General features: G+C 47.6%; 1 protein-coding gene across 1 annotated transcript; it reads right to left on the reverse strand.

Moving 5' to 3' along the window:
• Positions 1–8087: 8087 nt before the first annotated feature.
• Positions 8088–9883, reverse strand: LOC100832408. The gene is made up of 2 exons (XM_010229986.3): positions 9291–9883; positions 8088–9183 (listed from the first exon to the last, which is right to left on the reverse strand). The coding sequence occupies exons 1-2, from the start codon at positions 9663–9665 to the stop codon at positions 8437–8439; spliced, it is 1122 nt and encodes a 373-aa protein (XP_010228288.1). The 5' UTR covers positions 9666–9883; the 3' UTR covers positions 8088–8436.
• Between the last annotated feature and the right edge of the window lie 8140 nt (positions 9884–18023).

Below are 18023 nucleotides of genomic sequence, written 5' to 3' on the forward strand. Positions count from 1 at the left end.
GGTGGTACCCTAACTTGACATGCGGGAGCACTTTTGGTCATTGCCAATGGGGAGGCGACACGTGGCTTGCCAGCTGACTTGTCCATTTTACACAAAGCCCTCGCACAGTTTTGCTTATTAAAAAAATTGTGATGATTCTGATGTTTGGTTGGTAGAATACTACATTTGAAACGGAACCAACTGGTTCCAAGAAAAGGAATGTTCCAGGCAGATGGGGAATGCACCGGTTCCTCAAAAATTGAGGTATAACAATTGCAGATTCCACCTATCATTGTGAGGGTCGTTGCACGAAACACCCATTCGACGTCATTTTTTGTAGAAAACACCCACTCGACATCTAATCCGTTGCGCATAAATCCTAATCCGTATTTGAGCTCATTAACGAGCATTCTGACCCGTGGGCCCCACAAGTCAGAGCCACGCTGGCCACTCTGGCTTGCGACGCCGGCAGATTCTGACTTGCATGTGCTCCCTAGATGCGGAGGGCGATGAGCAAGTCGGTGGCGTCCGTGGCCACCCACTCGCTGAAGCTAGGCCGTGGCTGGTGCCAATGGATTGTTGTCTCCAGTGCAGAGATATCTAACATCTTAAAGACGGGGCGGCATTGTATGAAGCTGGTCATTCCTGTGACCCCAGAGAATACCAGGCTCGGCCCCTTTAATTAGTTCTAGCTAGCTATGGTGTCTTTTGTAATGGGTTTCTCCTCTCCTATGAATGCTAGCAAGATACCGGTGCGTTGCTACGACACAACAAAAAATGTTTACGACTTGTTTTGTTTCGTGAGCATATATGTCTAGAACGATTATATGATGTAAGCTTGATGTGAAGCTGTTCAGCCCTCCAGCAGACCCGTGCGGCTTATCATCTCTTAGGTATCTGAATTAAACGACACTCTCCCAATGTCAGCTCACTGCAATATAAAGTTACAAACCCCTGATGCACCTTAACCCATATGAAATGAAGTGAAGTTGCTGTAAAAAAAAAGTGAAGTAGAGTTAAGGGGAGAGCAGGAAGCGAAGCTGACAAGGATCATGAGCTCATGGAGAATGGAGATGGAGAAGACGTACAACGCGAAGGTTTGGGATCTGCAACAGCAGGATCCAAAAGGCTTTAATTCTTTGTCACGAGCCACACACGGCGAAGGCCCGAATGCAAAGGCCAGGGAGAAAGAAGTATAGAGCATTGGGCCATACGCGGCGGCAGGCGGAGCTGAGGGGGCTGGACTCCGGCCAGAGGACGGGCGGAGATCTGCTCACCTTTGGTGGGGCCACCGACCATGATGAGGCGACGATGCGCTGAACAGGGCCGGCCATGGCTTGTTCCTAGTCCGTGCGGCGTGCGGCGGTGTATGGGGATCGACGGGAGGGACTAGGATGGATTTTTTTTTTTTCGTGCGGGAGTGGGACTCTAACCAGAGAGCAATCCGATTCTACGCAGTGATGTTAATTTGCTATACAATGTTGATGTGCAAAATTAAGGATAATTGATTCGGAACCAACAACTTGTACAGTGCAGTGGTGACCTACACAGTCCTGTACTCCTGTACTCATGTGTAGGAAGGAGGGGGCGTGGGTCCGGATGGCACCCGCCGGGTTCGGGTCCGGCTGCCCGCCCCGTGACCCAAACCCGGACCCGGACCCGACGTCGGGTCTAAATAATTCTCAGACCCGGACCCGAGTCGGGTCTCGGATACCCGCGGATAAACCCGACCCGCTTCACACAAATAAACATATATGACTACTCTACAGCAAGCTAACAACAATGGTAACAGTGTATATAGCAAAACACAATTATAAAACTGAAGTGCATAACAGTAAAGACACATGCATAACAAGTTCATCCATCAAAGTTGAAATCATCAGGTTCAAGTGCAGCACAACACACAAGCATAACAGCATAAGGTTCATCCATCACAGTTCACAGAAGTGCCCCATCGGCCATCAAAACACAACAGACACACACACTAGTACAGGTTCAGACATTACACAAATATAGCAAAGCAAACAGTTTTCAGCCATCAAAGAACACAGCAGCAATCTTCAGTTTCAACATCTTGAATTCTTGATTCTTGAAGCCTCCAACAACAATGCATCAATGGTCTCGCAACTCAATCAAATTGCTTAGTCCTAGTTCAAGCAAAACATAAGTACATTTATAACTACTTAATAGCAAAAAAAATGCTAGTAAAGTGAAAGAACAATTTATAACTACTTAATAACCTGATTTCCTTCTTGGATGTCTTGAAGACAAGTCCAGAAGCTAGCTTCACTTGTATGAGTATCTACAAAGAACAAATTATACACATTTAAAAAGACAACTATTAGTAACATGAAAGTGAATAAAATTATTAAATAAATGCACTATTTGCTCACCTTTAAGTTTGTTTCTAAGCCAATATTGAGAGCACATCAATACCTCAAGGATATGAGAAGTGAGGCAGCTCCGATGTTCATTAACAATTCTGCCACTTGTACTAAAGGCAGATTCAGAAGCAACGGTTGTAATCGGAATAGCAAACACATCTTTTGCTACTTTCCTTAAGGTTGGATATCGTGTGCCAGCTACTTTCCACCAATCCAACACATTGAACTTTTCAGTATAAGGCACTAATGCATCATTCAAATACTGCTCTATCTCTCCTTGAAGCCTAACTGCTGCAGGTCTTTGTTGTGAAACGATGTCATGGAAGAAAGTCATAATTGCAGGAACTTCCGTTGCAGACAAAGAGCAATCATCATTTGATTGATATTCCTCCGGATCCACTTCATACTCCTCTAACAATCTATGGAGATTAGCAACTACTCCATCAACCTTTTCGGTACATTCATAAGATGATGGATCTTCGATATCACGGAGACCGGAATAACATGCCATCAACATTTGCTTCTTGCACCTAGGATCTAGGATTGTAGCTATGCCCATCAATCCTTGGATATCCATCCAATACTTGTCAAATTTTTCTGTCATGCTTCTTGTCATTCCCATTATCACTGGATTACTAGAGGCTGCCCCCTTCCTATTTTTCATCTTAATTTCATATAGCTTAGGGAAGTATACATTTGCAGTCACATAATCTTGTCCAAGGAATAGCTTAGTAATATCATAGAACAATCTAAGCCTCTCTACCATATCCGCAGCAAACTCCCATTCTTCGGGACTAGGTAGATTCACATATTGCTTGTCAACTTGTTTGGCTCTTTCAAACACAGCTCTATAAGGCACAACTACTTCAAGCATAATGAAACAGGAATTCCACCTAGTCTTGCAATCAAGTCTTAACTTCTTTGTAATTTTTACTTTCTTAAACTTAGCTATCTCTTCAAACTTTTCCACTTTTTTTGGCGTGGCAGTCCAATATGCTACACTTTCTCTAATGTTTTCTACAGCAAATTTCATCGCATCTAAGCCATCCTTTACTATCAAGTTCGAAATATGAGCACAACATCTCGTGTGAAGCACTGTACCTTGCAACAGTGGCTTAGATGGACCGAGCTTGTCCACTAGCAAATCAATTGCCTTGTCATTTGATGTGCAGTTGTCAACGGTCACACTCATCAATTTCTCATCAAGGTTCCATTCCACCAAGGACTCATGTAGTTGTTCAGCTATAACTTCTGCATTATGCGGTGCTGACACATAAATAAACCTACAATGTGCATACAAAGATAGCATTTAGAGTGGGAAGATTTGAGAGAGTGGGCAGATTTAATCAACAATATCTATACCTCATGAGAATACTCCTAAGCCTCCAAGATTTATCAACAAAATGGTTGTAACAGCCATGTAGCCCTTCTTTTGGTTCTCGGCTGTCCACATATCAGTTGTAATAGCAACCCTTGATTGTTGCATAGTCATGTACTCAATGGCCTTCTTCTTTTCAGAATTGTACCTCTCCACAATATCCTTTCTACAAAAGATATTAGATTGTCAAAGAACAGAAATCAGCTTGTGAACAAAGAGGAAATAGTGGTAGCTTGTATTACCTAATGGTATTTCTTGTATGTAGCTTGAATAGGGCCTGTAGTGCACCAACAAATTTTCTAAAACCAGCATGATCCACCATGGACAGAGGGTACTCATGCAAAACCATCATGTTACCGAGCTCTTCTCTTGCCACCTCTTGATCAAAAATGTAGTTCTCCACAACCACCTTCCCATCCTCTTTAGAATTCATCCTCAATGTGGATTGGCTCAAAGTTTTGCCCCCCTTTGTCTTCAACATCTTTTGCACACAGATCTTTAGATGGTCATTCAAGTGTTTAGTGCCACCGCTCAACGATGCACTAAGATGCTTGTTACAGTAATTGCAAATAGCCTTCCAGTCTCCATTTATGTTCTTTTTTACCATTTCCTTCCAACACTTAGAAGTTAATCTTCGCTTGAATGCTTGAGGTAACTCCTTCACATCATCCTGATCCCCATCTTCATCTGAAATGACCACACGTTCTTCATTGACAGATTCAGAGAGACCATCTCTTGAAGCTTGGCTGTTGCAGCTTCTAACACTTGTCAATGAACAAAACAAATACAGAATTAGATATCACATATTTACTCACCATGTTATATGACAATAATGACACAGATTGAATGTACAACAAGAACAATATCACTTGTCAATGAACAAAACAAAAGCAGAATTAGATATCACATATTTATTCACCATGTTATATGACAGTAATGACACAGATTGAATGTACAGCAAGAACAATATCACTTGTCAATGAACAAAACAAAAACAGAATTAGATATCACATATTTAATTTATTCACCATGTTATATGACAGTAAAGACACAGATTGAATGTACAGCAAGAACAATATCACTTGTCAATGAACAAAACAAAAACAGAATTAGATATCACATATTTATTCACCATGTTATATGACAGTAATGACACAGATTGAATGTACAGCAAGAACAATATCACTTGTCAATGAACAACACAGGTTGAATTGAGAACAAGAAGAATATCTCACATTGTCGACTTGCCCTTGTACGCAGCGTTGCGTTTGGATGCTGCGGCGCTACCGCCAGCGGAGGAATTATCTCCAGTGCCACAGCGGCCAGCGAAGACCCAGTGCCGCGGCCAGCAGCACCAAGTGGGCTGGGACTGGGTGGCCTTGGCTTGGGTCGTCGGCTCATGGCTTTGACCCTCGCTGCCGCCCGCGCACGCGAAGACCCTGAGTTGGAGACGCCCACAAGTGGGTGCTCAAGCTTGGAGGTATACCGAGAAGATAACCCAACCGGCCGGATCCAGAGGGTGGAGGTGGAACTGGCGGCAGGGAGCTACTCGGGGTCGTCGATGGGGATTTGCTCGGGGTCTGGGTGACAGCCTCCTTGCGGTGCTCCGCCGGCTCTGGTGAAAGGCTCACCGTCGGAGTGCTCCCCGGGTCTTCATCCTCGTGCTTGCCGGTCTCACTCCCTGTGGCATCGAAATCCATGGTGTCCATGGCGAGCCGGATGGGGATCCGGAGATGGGGAGCTGGCCGCCGGAGAGAAGAGAGACGAGAGGCAAAGGAGCGGGGGCCGGGGGGGCTGGTGGCGGTGTGGGAGTTGGGACAGTGGGAAGAGGATGATTGGATGAGTGTCGGTCGGCGTGGGTCGGTGGGTGTTAGTAGGTTAGGGTTTCGGTGGAATGGGTGATGGACTAATGGGTCACTGGGCCGGACCGCCGGATTTGACTGGGCCGGATGCATATACTGACATGTGGGGTCTGTATTACGAACCGGGTTTCCGGGTTCGGGTTCTGCTCTACCAGACCCGGACCCGCCAGACCCGACGGGTCCAAGATTTCCCCGTTTGCAAACCCGCGGGTTTCAATTTTCCTCAGACCCACATCTAATCGGGTCTATAGACCCGTCAGGTAATCGGGTTTTGGGTACCCATTGCCATCCGAATGCGTGGGGTGGGCAGCTAGCTCAGATTGTAGCCAATAGCGCGAAGCGTTGACGCGACGTGCGGATCGTGGTTTTTTTTGGGGGGGGGGAGTTTTTTTTAAGGTGGTTTTGAAGGTGCAGAACCGCGGCGCTGAAGCTAGAGACAAAATCGAGCTCGACCTGCTCCCCTTCTCTCTTCCACTCGGGCCAAAGCCAGTGCAAGGGCCTAGACTATCTGCTATCTGGTACTCTAGATCCATTCCTTTTCTTCTTTCCTGGGCCACACACCCTCTGTTAGGCCAGCAGCCAGACCAAGCGGACCTAGCCGAGCCGCCCAGCCCAGGCGAGCGCACCATGCGCCCCTGCCCCTCTAGATCGAGCACGATCTTTGGTAGGCCTTTGGTTAGGATTAAACGTGCATTTCGGTGTTTGGCAGCCACAAAAACACCTAGTTAGATTCCAAAATTAAGCAAAAACATCTAGATATGTGTTTTTGTGACTTATAACCCAAAAATCAAGAGCCACATTTAAGCATAACCAAACAGGGTCTTATTGCTCCAGAAGCATGCCCTCGCTTCGGTCCCCCTTTTATTTATTTTCTTCTTCTGCAAATCAGCTTGGAGGGGAAATAACTGTTTCAATTTTAAACTTGAATATTTTCAAATTTGCAACCCTAAACCTAGCCCTAGTCCAAGGCGCTATCCCCTTGGCCTACTATATAAAGCTAGCCCCCTTCTCTTTTTCTCCACCAAAATTCTGGAGGGAGGAGAACTTGATTAGAAGGAGGAGACTCAAATTGGAGAGATCATTTTCAAATCTTTAACTCGTACTTCATCATCTCTAGTCTTTTTATATATCTTCTAATAATGACGTCGTATTCACTGAAAATGCTTGTTCAGTGCAAACTTAAAAACTGCCATGGGTTGTCGAAATCGATAATGTACGTTCAGATCAAAGGTGAGAATCTACACTTCAAGTTATGTGCAAAAATGTGTTTCGGTGGCCGGTTACATTCTTACTTTTTGATCTCCAACCATATGTTATCGCGGGCCGACGATGATGGTTTGCACTGAATGAGAGCGGATATAATGCCTCTAATCTTGGTTGCTAGTTCTTGATATGAACCCTAGCTCCTAATAGCCAGAGCAAGCTCCAACCATCTTATTACGTAGGGGTTAATTTTTTATATGTCACTGCAATTCGTATGAGAATTCAAAAATAACACTTTACTCCCTCCGTTTCATAATTCTTGTCGAAATATTATATGTATCTAGACATATTTTAGAAATAGATACATCCACTTTTGCGTAAATTTGAGACAAGAATTATGAAATTGAGTAAGTAATTTTTATCTTTAGGAAAACACTATAAATTTTTCAGAAAATCTCAGTACAATAAATCGACATATGACTGCAATAGGTTGACAAATGCCATTGCCACGGGGTACGGAGTATTAATTTAAAATGAAGAGAGTATCTCTTCTCCATCCGTTTTGACCGGAGCGTGAAGGAAGGAAGGCATGGCAGCTGCCAAGCGTTAACCAACACGTCTGCTTGCCGTCCGTTCGAAAAACTGTAAACCGTGATCATGGCCTCCCAAGAATTCCCCAAAAGCCTAGGCCCCGCGCAGGTAAATTTAGCACGATACTTCCATGGCCGAGGCCGAGCCGGGGCAAAACGAAGAAACTTTTAGCGTTTTCTGCGTTAACTTTACCCTTGGACTTGCCAATTGTCTGCTCGGACGAAGAAACGTCCCTCGGGTCAATATTTTCTTCCAAGGTCTTTTTACTGCGCGTGGAGAAACTCGCCACGGTACGAGAAAAAAAATAGTCAGGCAAAAACGTTCAGCGGCAGTGGCCCAGTGGGGACTGGGGAGAGCACGTCTTTCGAGACAGCACGAGTGTGCCACAGGCAGAGCATCAGTTGTGCACAGACCTGCTGCACGGTCGCAGTGAAAAGTAATTCGATTTATTACTCTCCCCAGTGCGTGACGCTGTTTTTAGCCTTTTTTTTTTGTTACGGAAGTTCTAGAACGAGTAGTTGTTGAACAACATGAGAATTTATATTTGCTTCAGTTTGGTCATTGCTTCAGTTTTCTTGCCTTGCTACTTCCATGATTTACCCCCAATCATTTCTTTGGCACAATGGCCAGGGAACACGTAAAAGAACAGATATGAACATGTAGCTAAAATGATTGACAATGTAGCGCTACTGGTTTAATAGCAGATCAGATTTTAATACAGTACAATTAGCAGCACAGTATGTTCATATTTAATAATCTCATATGTTCATAGTACTACCAGTACTTCCGTTATAAAAAGGGGCAAGGAATTGGCAAAAAGATAAACTGCACGATTATTCCTTGCTCTCTTTATGAAAACCGAAAGTAAATTGAAAAAAAGAAGGAAAACGGATTTGTTTTTACTCTTCTAATAAAAAAAGGAGGAGAAAAACTGCGAAAACGCCACGAGCTGGATCTCGGACGGATCAAGAAACGCAGACAAAAGAGGAAAAAAAGATGAGGAAAATTCCCACTAGTGGTTGCTCAGACCACGCCGCGGTCAGAGCACAGAGGTGAGCCCGGCGATGACGGGCCTCTTCTTCCTGGTCACCTCCGGCTCCAACGGGCGCCACGGCGACACAACCACCGTGATCTTCTGCGCTCCGCCGCCGCCTGAATCGTGCCCCTTGGTCGTCTCCCCGTCGAACCGCAGCTCGAACTCGCCGGTGAAGCTCGCGGCGGACACCGGCGTCGCGGCCGGCGTCGACGGCGGATGCTGCTGCTGCTTGTCGAGGCCGGAGGAGCAGCGGGCGTGGGGGGAGAGCCACTTGGCCCGCATGTACTCGGGCTTGCGCCACGGGGGGAAGCTGAGGCCCTTCTTCCTCAGGCTCTGCCTCGCAGCCTCGGCGACGACTGCCACGATCCGGCCGAGGCGGTCCGGCGTGCCCACGAAGACCGCCGGAAGCGCCTGCAGCACCGCCCGGTACGCCTTGGTCGGCCGCGCCACCTCGAACTCCGCCCGGAAGTCCACCTCCACAATCAGCCTCGCCGCATCCAGTTCAAATTCCGATTCCACCATGGCGTCGATGTACTCGTGCTCCCCTGCGGGGAAGGAAGGGGCCTTGTCCCACCGCGACTTGCAGACGGCGGCATCGTGACCGAGCGCCCGGAGCCCGTCGGCCACGGCCAGCCGGAGGTCGCCCTTCTTCTTCTGCTGCTGCTTGCCGCCGCCGCGGCACCGCTCGGCGACCCTGGACGCGTCCGCCAGGAGGTTGCGCTCCGCCAAGCTCGTGCTCTGCACCAAACCCTGCGACCAGAAATAAAAACAGAGGCCTCATAAAAATAGCGCCCACCTTCGACATAAATAATCACTCCGGCGAGCAATTAATCCCAGTAGCGGCGCGATTCCGGTACCTTGAGGGCCTCCAAGGTGTCTCCTACGGCGGCGGAGGAGGCGGATTGGCCGGAGATGGAAGGGAGGAAGTCGAACACGAGCTCCTCGTCCTCGTCGTCGCTGCCGTCGGAGTTGGCGGCGCTCCCGTTGAAGCAGCAGTTGCCGCAGCGGCCTGCGCGCGGGGGCGGCCCTCGCTCCACGGCGGGGGTAGCGGCGTCCTCCATGAAGCTCCGCACCATGCGGTCCAGCCCCGCCGACCCGACCTCCGCCTCCGGCGCCGGCGACTTCTCCTCCCTCTCCCTGTCCCTGTCCCCGGCAGCAAGCCGCTCCGGCGCCGCGGAGACACGCCCCAGCAGCCTCCGGAGCCGCGACACCCTCGGCATCCTGGCCTCCATCACTCCGCCTCACCTATAAGTCCGCAGACCAACAATGGCCGGCGCAAGGATCCTAGCTCTATTGAATTCGGTTACAGAAGCAGCCAAAGGGATGTACTCCGTACTACTAGCAGCGTTCTCCCATTGTCAGTGGAACCCCGGCGGCTCGTACGTTCTCGCTTATCTTCTCTTTTCTGGGAAGAAGACGCCCGGGAGTAAGGGGGGGAGTGAGTCGTTGGCTTGCCGACGAGCTTTTATAGTGGGGGACGGGAAGAGGGGGGGTGGATGACGTTGCCTGGCAGGTGGGCACGGGGTACGTGGCGTTATGGGTAGAGGCGATTACGGGGGCGTGGGGACGACGGGACGAAAGACGTCGACAGGTGGGCCCGACGGGCGGCTCACGGTATTGTTGCCGTTGTGGAAGGAGGGGGGCTCACTCCGTGGGCGCGGCAGGAATGACGGATTTGCCCCTGGGTTGGGGAGCGCTAGCGGTTGGAAGGCGCTGGGACGGCGAGGGGTAGGATTGGGAACAACAGTGTTTTAGTATAGCTCCCACAGAAATACAGAGGGGATTCTCTCGGGGAAAAAGATCAGGAAAGAAAAAACAGTAGCTCGTCGTCGATGCGTACGATCAACATTTTCTAAGGGCTTAACATTTCTAAAATAATTCTAGTCGCATTTATTTATCCTTTTTTTGCGGATTCCAGTCACATTTATTGCTTTAACTGTCACACAAAGCCATAAAGGTAGTGGAATTTTTGTTCTGTTTAGCTCTCGTTTTTGAGATTGCCGAGCGTAATGGGGTTGGGACACGTCCCTCACAGGAGAAACTGTCAAACCCACCGCTTCATCGTTGAAGCGATAAGAAAGAGCATCAAAGCTGCTAAACTATATAAGATCACTAGTTTCATGGAGTAGTCCACACTGGCCACGCTGTGATAAAATTGAGTTGAGACCTTTGCTTTATGACATCACCTCTACGGCTATCACGTAAGGACACGCAAATATTTGCTTGTGTAGGATGTCAATCGTCACTTTGTTGCCATCACACCGGATTTTGACATAAATTGTCGAGATGAAAACAATTTAAAATCATTTAATTTGGCACAGATGGTAACACTCCCTTCGTTTTATATTACGAAATATTATATTACATGTATGTATCTAGATGTTTTGGGTATTTTCGTGCCTTTTTTTTAACTAGGAATGTCATGCTTCCGTAGGTCCTTCGTGTAGAGAAAGGGGAGGCTCATTTCCCCCCTTCTCTATTCCCTTCTCCCTCTGCACTGCTACAGCTCCGAGCCTCACCTCCGCCTCCGTCTCCTCTCCCACTACTCTCCGGTGGCCTTGTCGCCTGGAGAGGAAGGGGAGGGAAGGCTTGGCCTGCCTTCCTTGTTATGTATATTACATTAGTTGTCTTAGGGACTCCGTTAAGAGGGAATCAGCTGTCGGTTTTGACGCTCCGATGGTTATTCAGGGGAGATTTTCTTGCTGCTGTGACCTGTGCTGAAATCTTCGGTGCAGATTACGGTAGTTCCATTTCTTCCCTTCTTCCCTCCCCAAATAATCGCCTCCTCTCATATGTGCTTGCTTTCTTCATCTTGGTTTCCTTGGCTACAGGCGTCAGATCTGAGTTCCCCTCTCCTAGCTTTCTTTATTGGTCCCTACTTGTTCCTTGTAGATCTGCCGTCTGGTTCACCATCTTCTATTTGCTCCGACGATCTTATCTTGAGCTTATTTCCATAACCTCCTTGAAGATTTCGCGGGCTGGCTATGAGGGGGGACATGGATTCATACATATCTTTTGGTCCCTCCTCTTTGCTGTTCTAGTGATGAGTTCATTTTCTACTTCTTGCATCGGAGCAGGGTCTGCCTTGGTCGTCTTCTTCACCTCTTCGATGGTCCTCATCCCTCTCTTTTTTTGAGAACATCGTCCGAGGCTTTTATTCCATCGACGATAACAAATCCGATTGAACAGGCTCAATCAGAAAACCAGGGATATTAGCAAAATAAACATGAGAAGTATCAAACGAGAGAACGGCACGAGCACAACAATGTGCGGCCCGATTAGCAGCTCTCTCAGAAAAGCATAATCTAAAACCCTGGAAAGAGGAGACCCATGACTTCATCTCCCTGATAATCTATCCACACAGGGACCTGTCATCCACCGTCCTGTCCCAGGCGCACACAACCACCTGACGGTCCATCTCCACTTCGATATTTTGCCATGCCTGCTGCCGGGCAAACAACATGACATCACGACAAGCAAGCAACTCAATCACTGCCGGCTCCACAAGATGATCGTACCTCCGGCATTTTGCAGACATGAACGCGCCTGTCTCATCTCGTGCAACGATGCCCGAACACGCTACACCCCTTTGTTGATCTACTACAGCATCGGTGTTCAGCTTTATCCAGCCCGGAGATGGTCTGGACCACTTGTGCACCTCGTGTTGTACCATGGACGCAGCACCACACGAAGGAATCTCAAGTGTGTTAATCAGCTCATGGTCGTCATCCCTCTCAACCTCCACATCGGAGGCCCGCCAGGCGGTCTCGGGATGAATCTATCATGGGGCGGTGATGGTGGCTATGCAATGTCTTCCAGATGGAGGTTGATGCCCGTTTTAGGGGTGTTGGTGCTCGCCCTCTCGTGGGGCTTTTTGTTGTTGTCGTTGCAAGAGCGCATACAGGATCTTCGGCTTAGGCAACTCCTTCTTCCTTCGGATCTCGCGGAGGCAGTTTGGTCCTGGCGGGTTCCTCATCGGCCGGTGGCGGCCGAGTATTCGGACTCGTCGATGATGGTTCGAAGCTTGGTTGGCGGTGAGGAGGAACCTGGACACGTGTTTCCCCGGCATGGACTTCTCGACTCGTGTTCTCTGCTAGGCCTGGTAGGAGGGCTCGTGTCCGTGGACTTAACTGTAAAGTTTTATTTTCTTATGTCCTTCTAAGGCTGCTCATAGTGGGAGTAATTTAGGTAGTAACATAAGATGTCAACTAGACATTTTGGTGACATGGAATGGTATTAAATGAAGAAAGAGAGTGATGTGGTAACTAGATATGTTACCATGACATCACACAAACCAAAGCAAGATGAATCTACAATCTAATAAATAAAACAATGCATGACACCACATATATGTTACTACCCACTATAGAGGTGTTAACTTAAACTAGTAACATATACATGTTACTATTCTATGTTACTTCTCACTATGACCAACCTAATGGCTTGGGATGTAATGCTTCGGTCTTTTGGACCCACTTGACTTCGGAGAAGGGCTATCTATGGCCACTGCCCTCTGTCAACTGTAGGCTCACGTGAAAGGGAGTGGCCTGACGTGATCCCTTGTGGCCACACAGCATGGTCAATGTTTGGAACTGTTTTTTTTAGGCAATGTTTGGAACTTTTGCAAACGTGGTCTGTGCTTTGAAACAAATTCTGCACGCTGGATTCGGCCGTTGTTGATATGCTAAGGTAATGTTTAGTACGAGCGAGGTATCGGTGTGATGCAAGTATGAAACATTGACACTTCTATTACGTGTGTCCCAAAATGGCTATTTTGTCTACGCTATTGCTAGTATACTAATTGTCTCAAAATTTTAACGTACAAGTCATCTAAAATTGCACACGGTAAGCCTAGAATTGTTCTCTTCAAGATGTGCAATTTTAGTAAAACTGTTACTAGTACAATTTTAGTCGATAGGTTACATGGAATCATTTGGAGACGAGGCTGGCTAAACTGTAGTCTTAGAAAAGTGAACAAAATTTAAGAACATCGAACAACCAGTGGATTCATGCATGACCTGACGTACGTGTTAGACTGGCAAACATAATGTAACAAAAAAAATGTTATTGTTGAAAATTCGATCGTGCAACAATTAATTAATAATAGGTGGCCATAACTTAATTAATAGTGTTAGGTCCATATGTTCTTTTATCGCTATTTTTATAGTTTCTAAACTAAATTACATCTTAAAGAAAGCACAAAATTTTAAAATAGAATATTAGCAAAATGAATACATCTAACTTGATCGCATATAACTTTTTTAGATGAAGGGGTATTGCCCCCCCCCCCCCCCCCATTTCATTAACAAAATCATTAGGACCGAAGTTCTAAGTCTTCCTCGTCAAAACGAAAAACAATGCAAAAGAGAAACACCTCTTGGTGTGCTGGTGGAGTTGCGGACTCCACCAACCAGGGGTTCACAACATACTTTAGGGGTTTTTCTTACAGTGTTTTCCTAAAAAAACAATGAAGGAAGAAACTACACAAGTCTTCACCACAGCCGGCATGATATCCGTTTAGCTATATGAGATCCAATAGTTATAGTCGCTTTTTTTGTATTTTCACTTGCCTTTTTCCTTTTGTTAAGATCAATAATTGGTTTTTTAACCTGTATTCACTTGCACTATCGCTAGTCAAATCACTCCAACTCTCAAAGGCCAATTTACAAAGATTTTAGAAATAAATTTGGGGGTACAACCTTATATCAGTGATACATGAGTAACATAATACTACCTCCGTTCTTAAATGTAAATGTTTTACTCCCTCCGATTCATATTACTTGTCGAAATATTACATATATCTAGACGCTTTTTAAACATAGATACATCCATATTTGCGCATTTTTGAGACAAGTAATATGAATCGGAGGGAGTAGCTTTGTTAAGTCAAACTTCTTAAAGTTTGATCAAGTTTATAAAAAAATCTACCAATATCTACAAACCAAATAAGTACCACTACTACAAAACTGTCTATATCTCACGATCTATCAGTAACGGGTCGGGCGCGACCGTTAGTGATGAACAACATCACTGTCGACGGGGGTTTGCTCGTCCCCGCCCAGCCATACATCAGTGACGGTCGCGCGAGGCGACCGCCATTGATGTCCCATCATTCCCCGCGATAGTCATCAGTGACGGTCGCTGTATGGTCGACCGTTAGTGATTAGTGGTACATCACTAACCACTAATCACTAACGGTCGCCCGAACGCGCCCGCCACTAATGCCCCGAGCATATCAGTAACGGTCGCTTGTGGCCTGACCACCACTGATGTTTTGTACATCACTCGCGGTCGCCCAGACAGCGACCGTCACCGATGTCGCCCCTATTATCAGTAACGGTCGCAGATGTCCCGACCGACACTGATGATGAGACACGTTTAAATACGCTGCACAGAGCCGCAGCTGGTCGTGTTGCGCGTCTTCACTGACCAGCTGCGGCCACTTCTGCGTCCTGCGCCGGCGAAGGCATGCCGAAATCGACCATGGCGGTCGAGCCCAGCTGCAGGTATCATCTCTCCTTCCTCCTCTCCCTTCTTCTTCTCTCCCCCGGCCAGCCTCTATCTCTAGATACGACCGCCGGCCGCCGGTGAGCTCCATTTTTGGAGCCCCGAGCTTCCTTCTCGCTTGCGAGCTCTCTCTCCCTCCTGATCTTTCTCTCAGGCCTCCAATTTCTTTCCGAATGTCCTCAATTTCAAATTTTAAGTTAGCCCCTTAACCCTGGTTAATTAACCCCTTAATCCCCTTGTTAATTATTATGTTAACTATTTTGCTTTGTGTTTTCTTGTGTATTGTGTTGTAGATCGAAGGACCGTTCTTGGAGGTACGCCACAGAAAGAATCAATGCTCATTGGATAACCGAACGGACGGTCTTTTTTGAAATCGCCAAAGGTGATATGGAAAGAAAAGGTCTTGTGATGATGTGTTGTCCATGTCGCAAATGTGGAAACACATCCATGATGAAGCCTAAAGATGTTCAGATGCACGTGCTGGCATCGGGTTTTGTGGAAGGTTATTCATGCTGGACTTGTCACGGGGAGGATGCGGTTCATGTCGGTAGCGGCAGCGAAGATGATCATGGCCTGCAGTATGATTTGGCGAATGATTTCGAAGAAGAAATAAGGGTTGATGAGGAGGCTAATGTGGAAGGTGAAGGAGCTCCATGTGGCAGGATTGCCGAAATGCTAGATGACTCGTACCTACGGGACCAGCTGGAGGACCCCAACAATGAGGCAGAGTGTGCTAAGTTCAAAAAATTGTTGGAGGACGCAAACACACCCTTGTATGATGGAGCTGCTGAAAAAAACAATGTGCTCGAAGTAACGCTCGAACTTCTGAGGCTGAAGGCAGCATCATGCTGGTCAGACAAGGGCTTCACGAACTTGTTGAGTTACCTTGCTTCGGTTTTTCCACAGCCAAACAAGTTGCCCAAGAGCTCATACGAGGAGAAGAAGATTACATGCCCGCTTGGATTAGATTGCGTGAAACATCATTCATGTCCAAATGATGCATGGTATACATTGGAGTGTATGAGAACCATGAGAGTTGCCACATATGCGGTGCATCGAGATACAAGAAGAAAAACGCCAGAGCTGGCGAAGACGATGGGGAAGAAGTGATGAAGGGTAGGCCGGCAAAGACTGTCTGGTATCTTTTGGCAGGTGGCCAATTTGAGCATTGGATGCAGAACATTAAGGACGCGAGGTATGTCGTCCATCACGATCTGGCGCAGGCCGCATTCGATCCTTGCGGGCACTACCGTGCGGAGGAACCTGGGGTCGTAAGACACCCTGCCGATGGGACTCAGTGGAGGAACTTCGACACGGCATTTGAAGATTTCGGCGAGGAGCCCAGAAACCTGAGGCTCAGTCTCAGCACTGACGGGACAAATCCTTTCGGAAACATGAACAACAAGCACAGCACATGGCCAGTGATCTTGTTTGTCTACAACCTTCCTCCATGGTTAATCATGAAGAGAAAGTACATCCACCTGTGCATGCTCATACAGGGTGCAAAGCAGCCGGGAGCTGACCTAAATGTGTATCTGCAGCTAGTGAAGGATGAGCTGAAGCAGTTTTGGAACCCTGGCAGAGTGGTTTGGGACGCAAACAGGAGGGAGTACTTCATGATGAGAGCAACGCTTCTGACCTGCTTGCATGACTACCCCGCGAATGGAAATACTTCATGCCAGGTGACACATGGCTACAAGGCCTGTACAAAGTGCGGGGAAAATATGACATCAGAGAAGTTACTCGCTTCATAAAAAATTGTTTACATGAGCCACCGAAAGTGGTTGGATGCTAAAGACCCTTGGAGGGATGACAATGAAAGGTTCAATGGGAAGACGGAGCACGGGCAGCGCCGAAGGAGAAGTCTGGTCTGCAAATCTTCGAAATTGTGAACAATCTTGAAGTTGTCCCCGGAAAGATTGCTGCGAAGAAATATAAGGTACCAGAAGGCGTCGTGTGGAAAAGGAGGTCCGTATTCTGGGACCTGGAGTACTGGGCACATTTAGAATATATACTCACGTTGGTCCTATCTTATGATAACAGGAAAATGCCCACAAATCGAAGGAGAGCAAGAGGTCAGAATGCTCCGCCGACTCCGTGCAGAGCAAGAGGTGGGAGTCGGCTATGACCGCCGGCTTGCAAAAGGTTGAGCACCCGGGCCGTGTACTCGGGGAAGGCGAAGGGGCGTGCTGGGATGATTATTTCCCGCCTGCTCCGAAGCGAAGCAGGGTCCAGAAAAAGATCCCCGCTAGTGCTGAAATAATAGAACAAGCTAAGGCGGAGGCGCGAGAGCAGGCATCTATGGTGTGTCAAGAGGTGTCAAGAGAATATGCAGTGCAAGCCGTCCATCATTTGGTGTCGGCATTGGCCAAAGAGCACCTTGCCCTTGATGCCATACTCGGGGGAGGAGTGGACGGTCTGAGGAACCCCCTTCCTCCTATTTCTCCACGAAAGAGTACCCCGCTGAAGAGCAGCGCCGCCTCCGACACACGTATGGACGAAGATGACACCTATATCCCAGGTTACAGCCCGGCTCCTAGCATGGACAACCCCCCCCCCCCCCCCCCCCGCTAGCCAAACGGACCCAAGCGAGGGCATCCGGGATAACGATCCGGGCCGAGCGACAACATCCTTGTAAGCATACTTTTCAAACTCTTTTCACTCCTTACCTTCATGAATAAAGATCTTACACACATATGCCTTCTTTTTGTTACGCGCAGGCACCGGTGAAGTGTCGTAGTCACGTAGACAAGCCTGGGAAGCCTGTAGGAGCCATTGGCCGCCTGATGCCCAGACAATCACCGCCACTGGTGCATGACATTCTTATGAACGACACACAAGTGAGTGTGATGGTGGACTCCGTCGTCAAGGAGCATCGTGATTATGCTATCCCGCTACCTCCGGAGGAAGGCGTGGACATCCTAGGCGGTTGTCCAAACTACCGCATAATGTGGCTTAGGAGCTTGGTATCTCTTTACAACCAGCCGACCCTCTTTGACTCCATCTCCCTCCGCCCACAAAGGTACTTCTCAATCGCCGCTCGGCCTTTCCCCTAGGATATTGCCTCCTGTATGCCGGCGGAG

This window comes from Brachypodium distachyon, chromosome 1 (genome assembly GCF_000005505.3).
Source record: "Brachypodium distachyon strain Bd21 chromosome 1, Brachypodium_distachyon_v3.0, whole genome shotgun sequence".
Classification (NCBI taxonomy): Eukaryota; Viridiplantae; Streptophyta; class Magnoliopsida; order Poales; family Poaceae; genus Brachypodium; species Brachypodium distachyon.

Coding starts and splice junctions, on each gene's coding strand:
- LOC100832408 (XM_010229986.3), bottom strand. CDS start 9,665: ATGGAGGCCAGGATGCCGAGGGTGTCGCGGCTCCGGAGGCTGCTGGGG. Junction 9,184..9,290: donor ACACCTTGGAGGCCCTCAAG/GTACCGGAATCG, acceptor TTCTGGTCGCAG/GGTTTGGTGCAGAGCACGAG.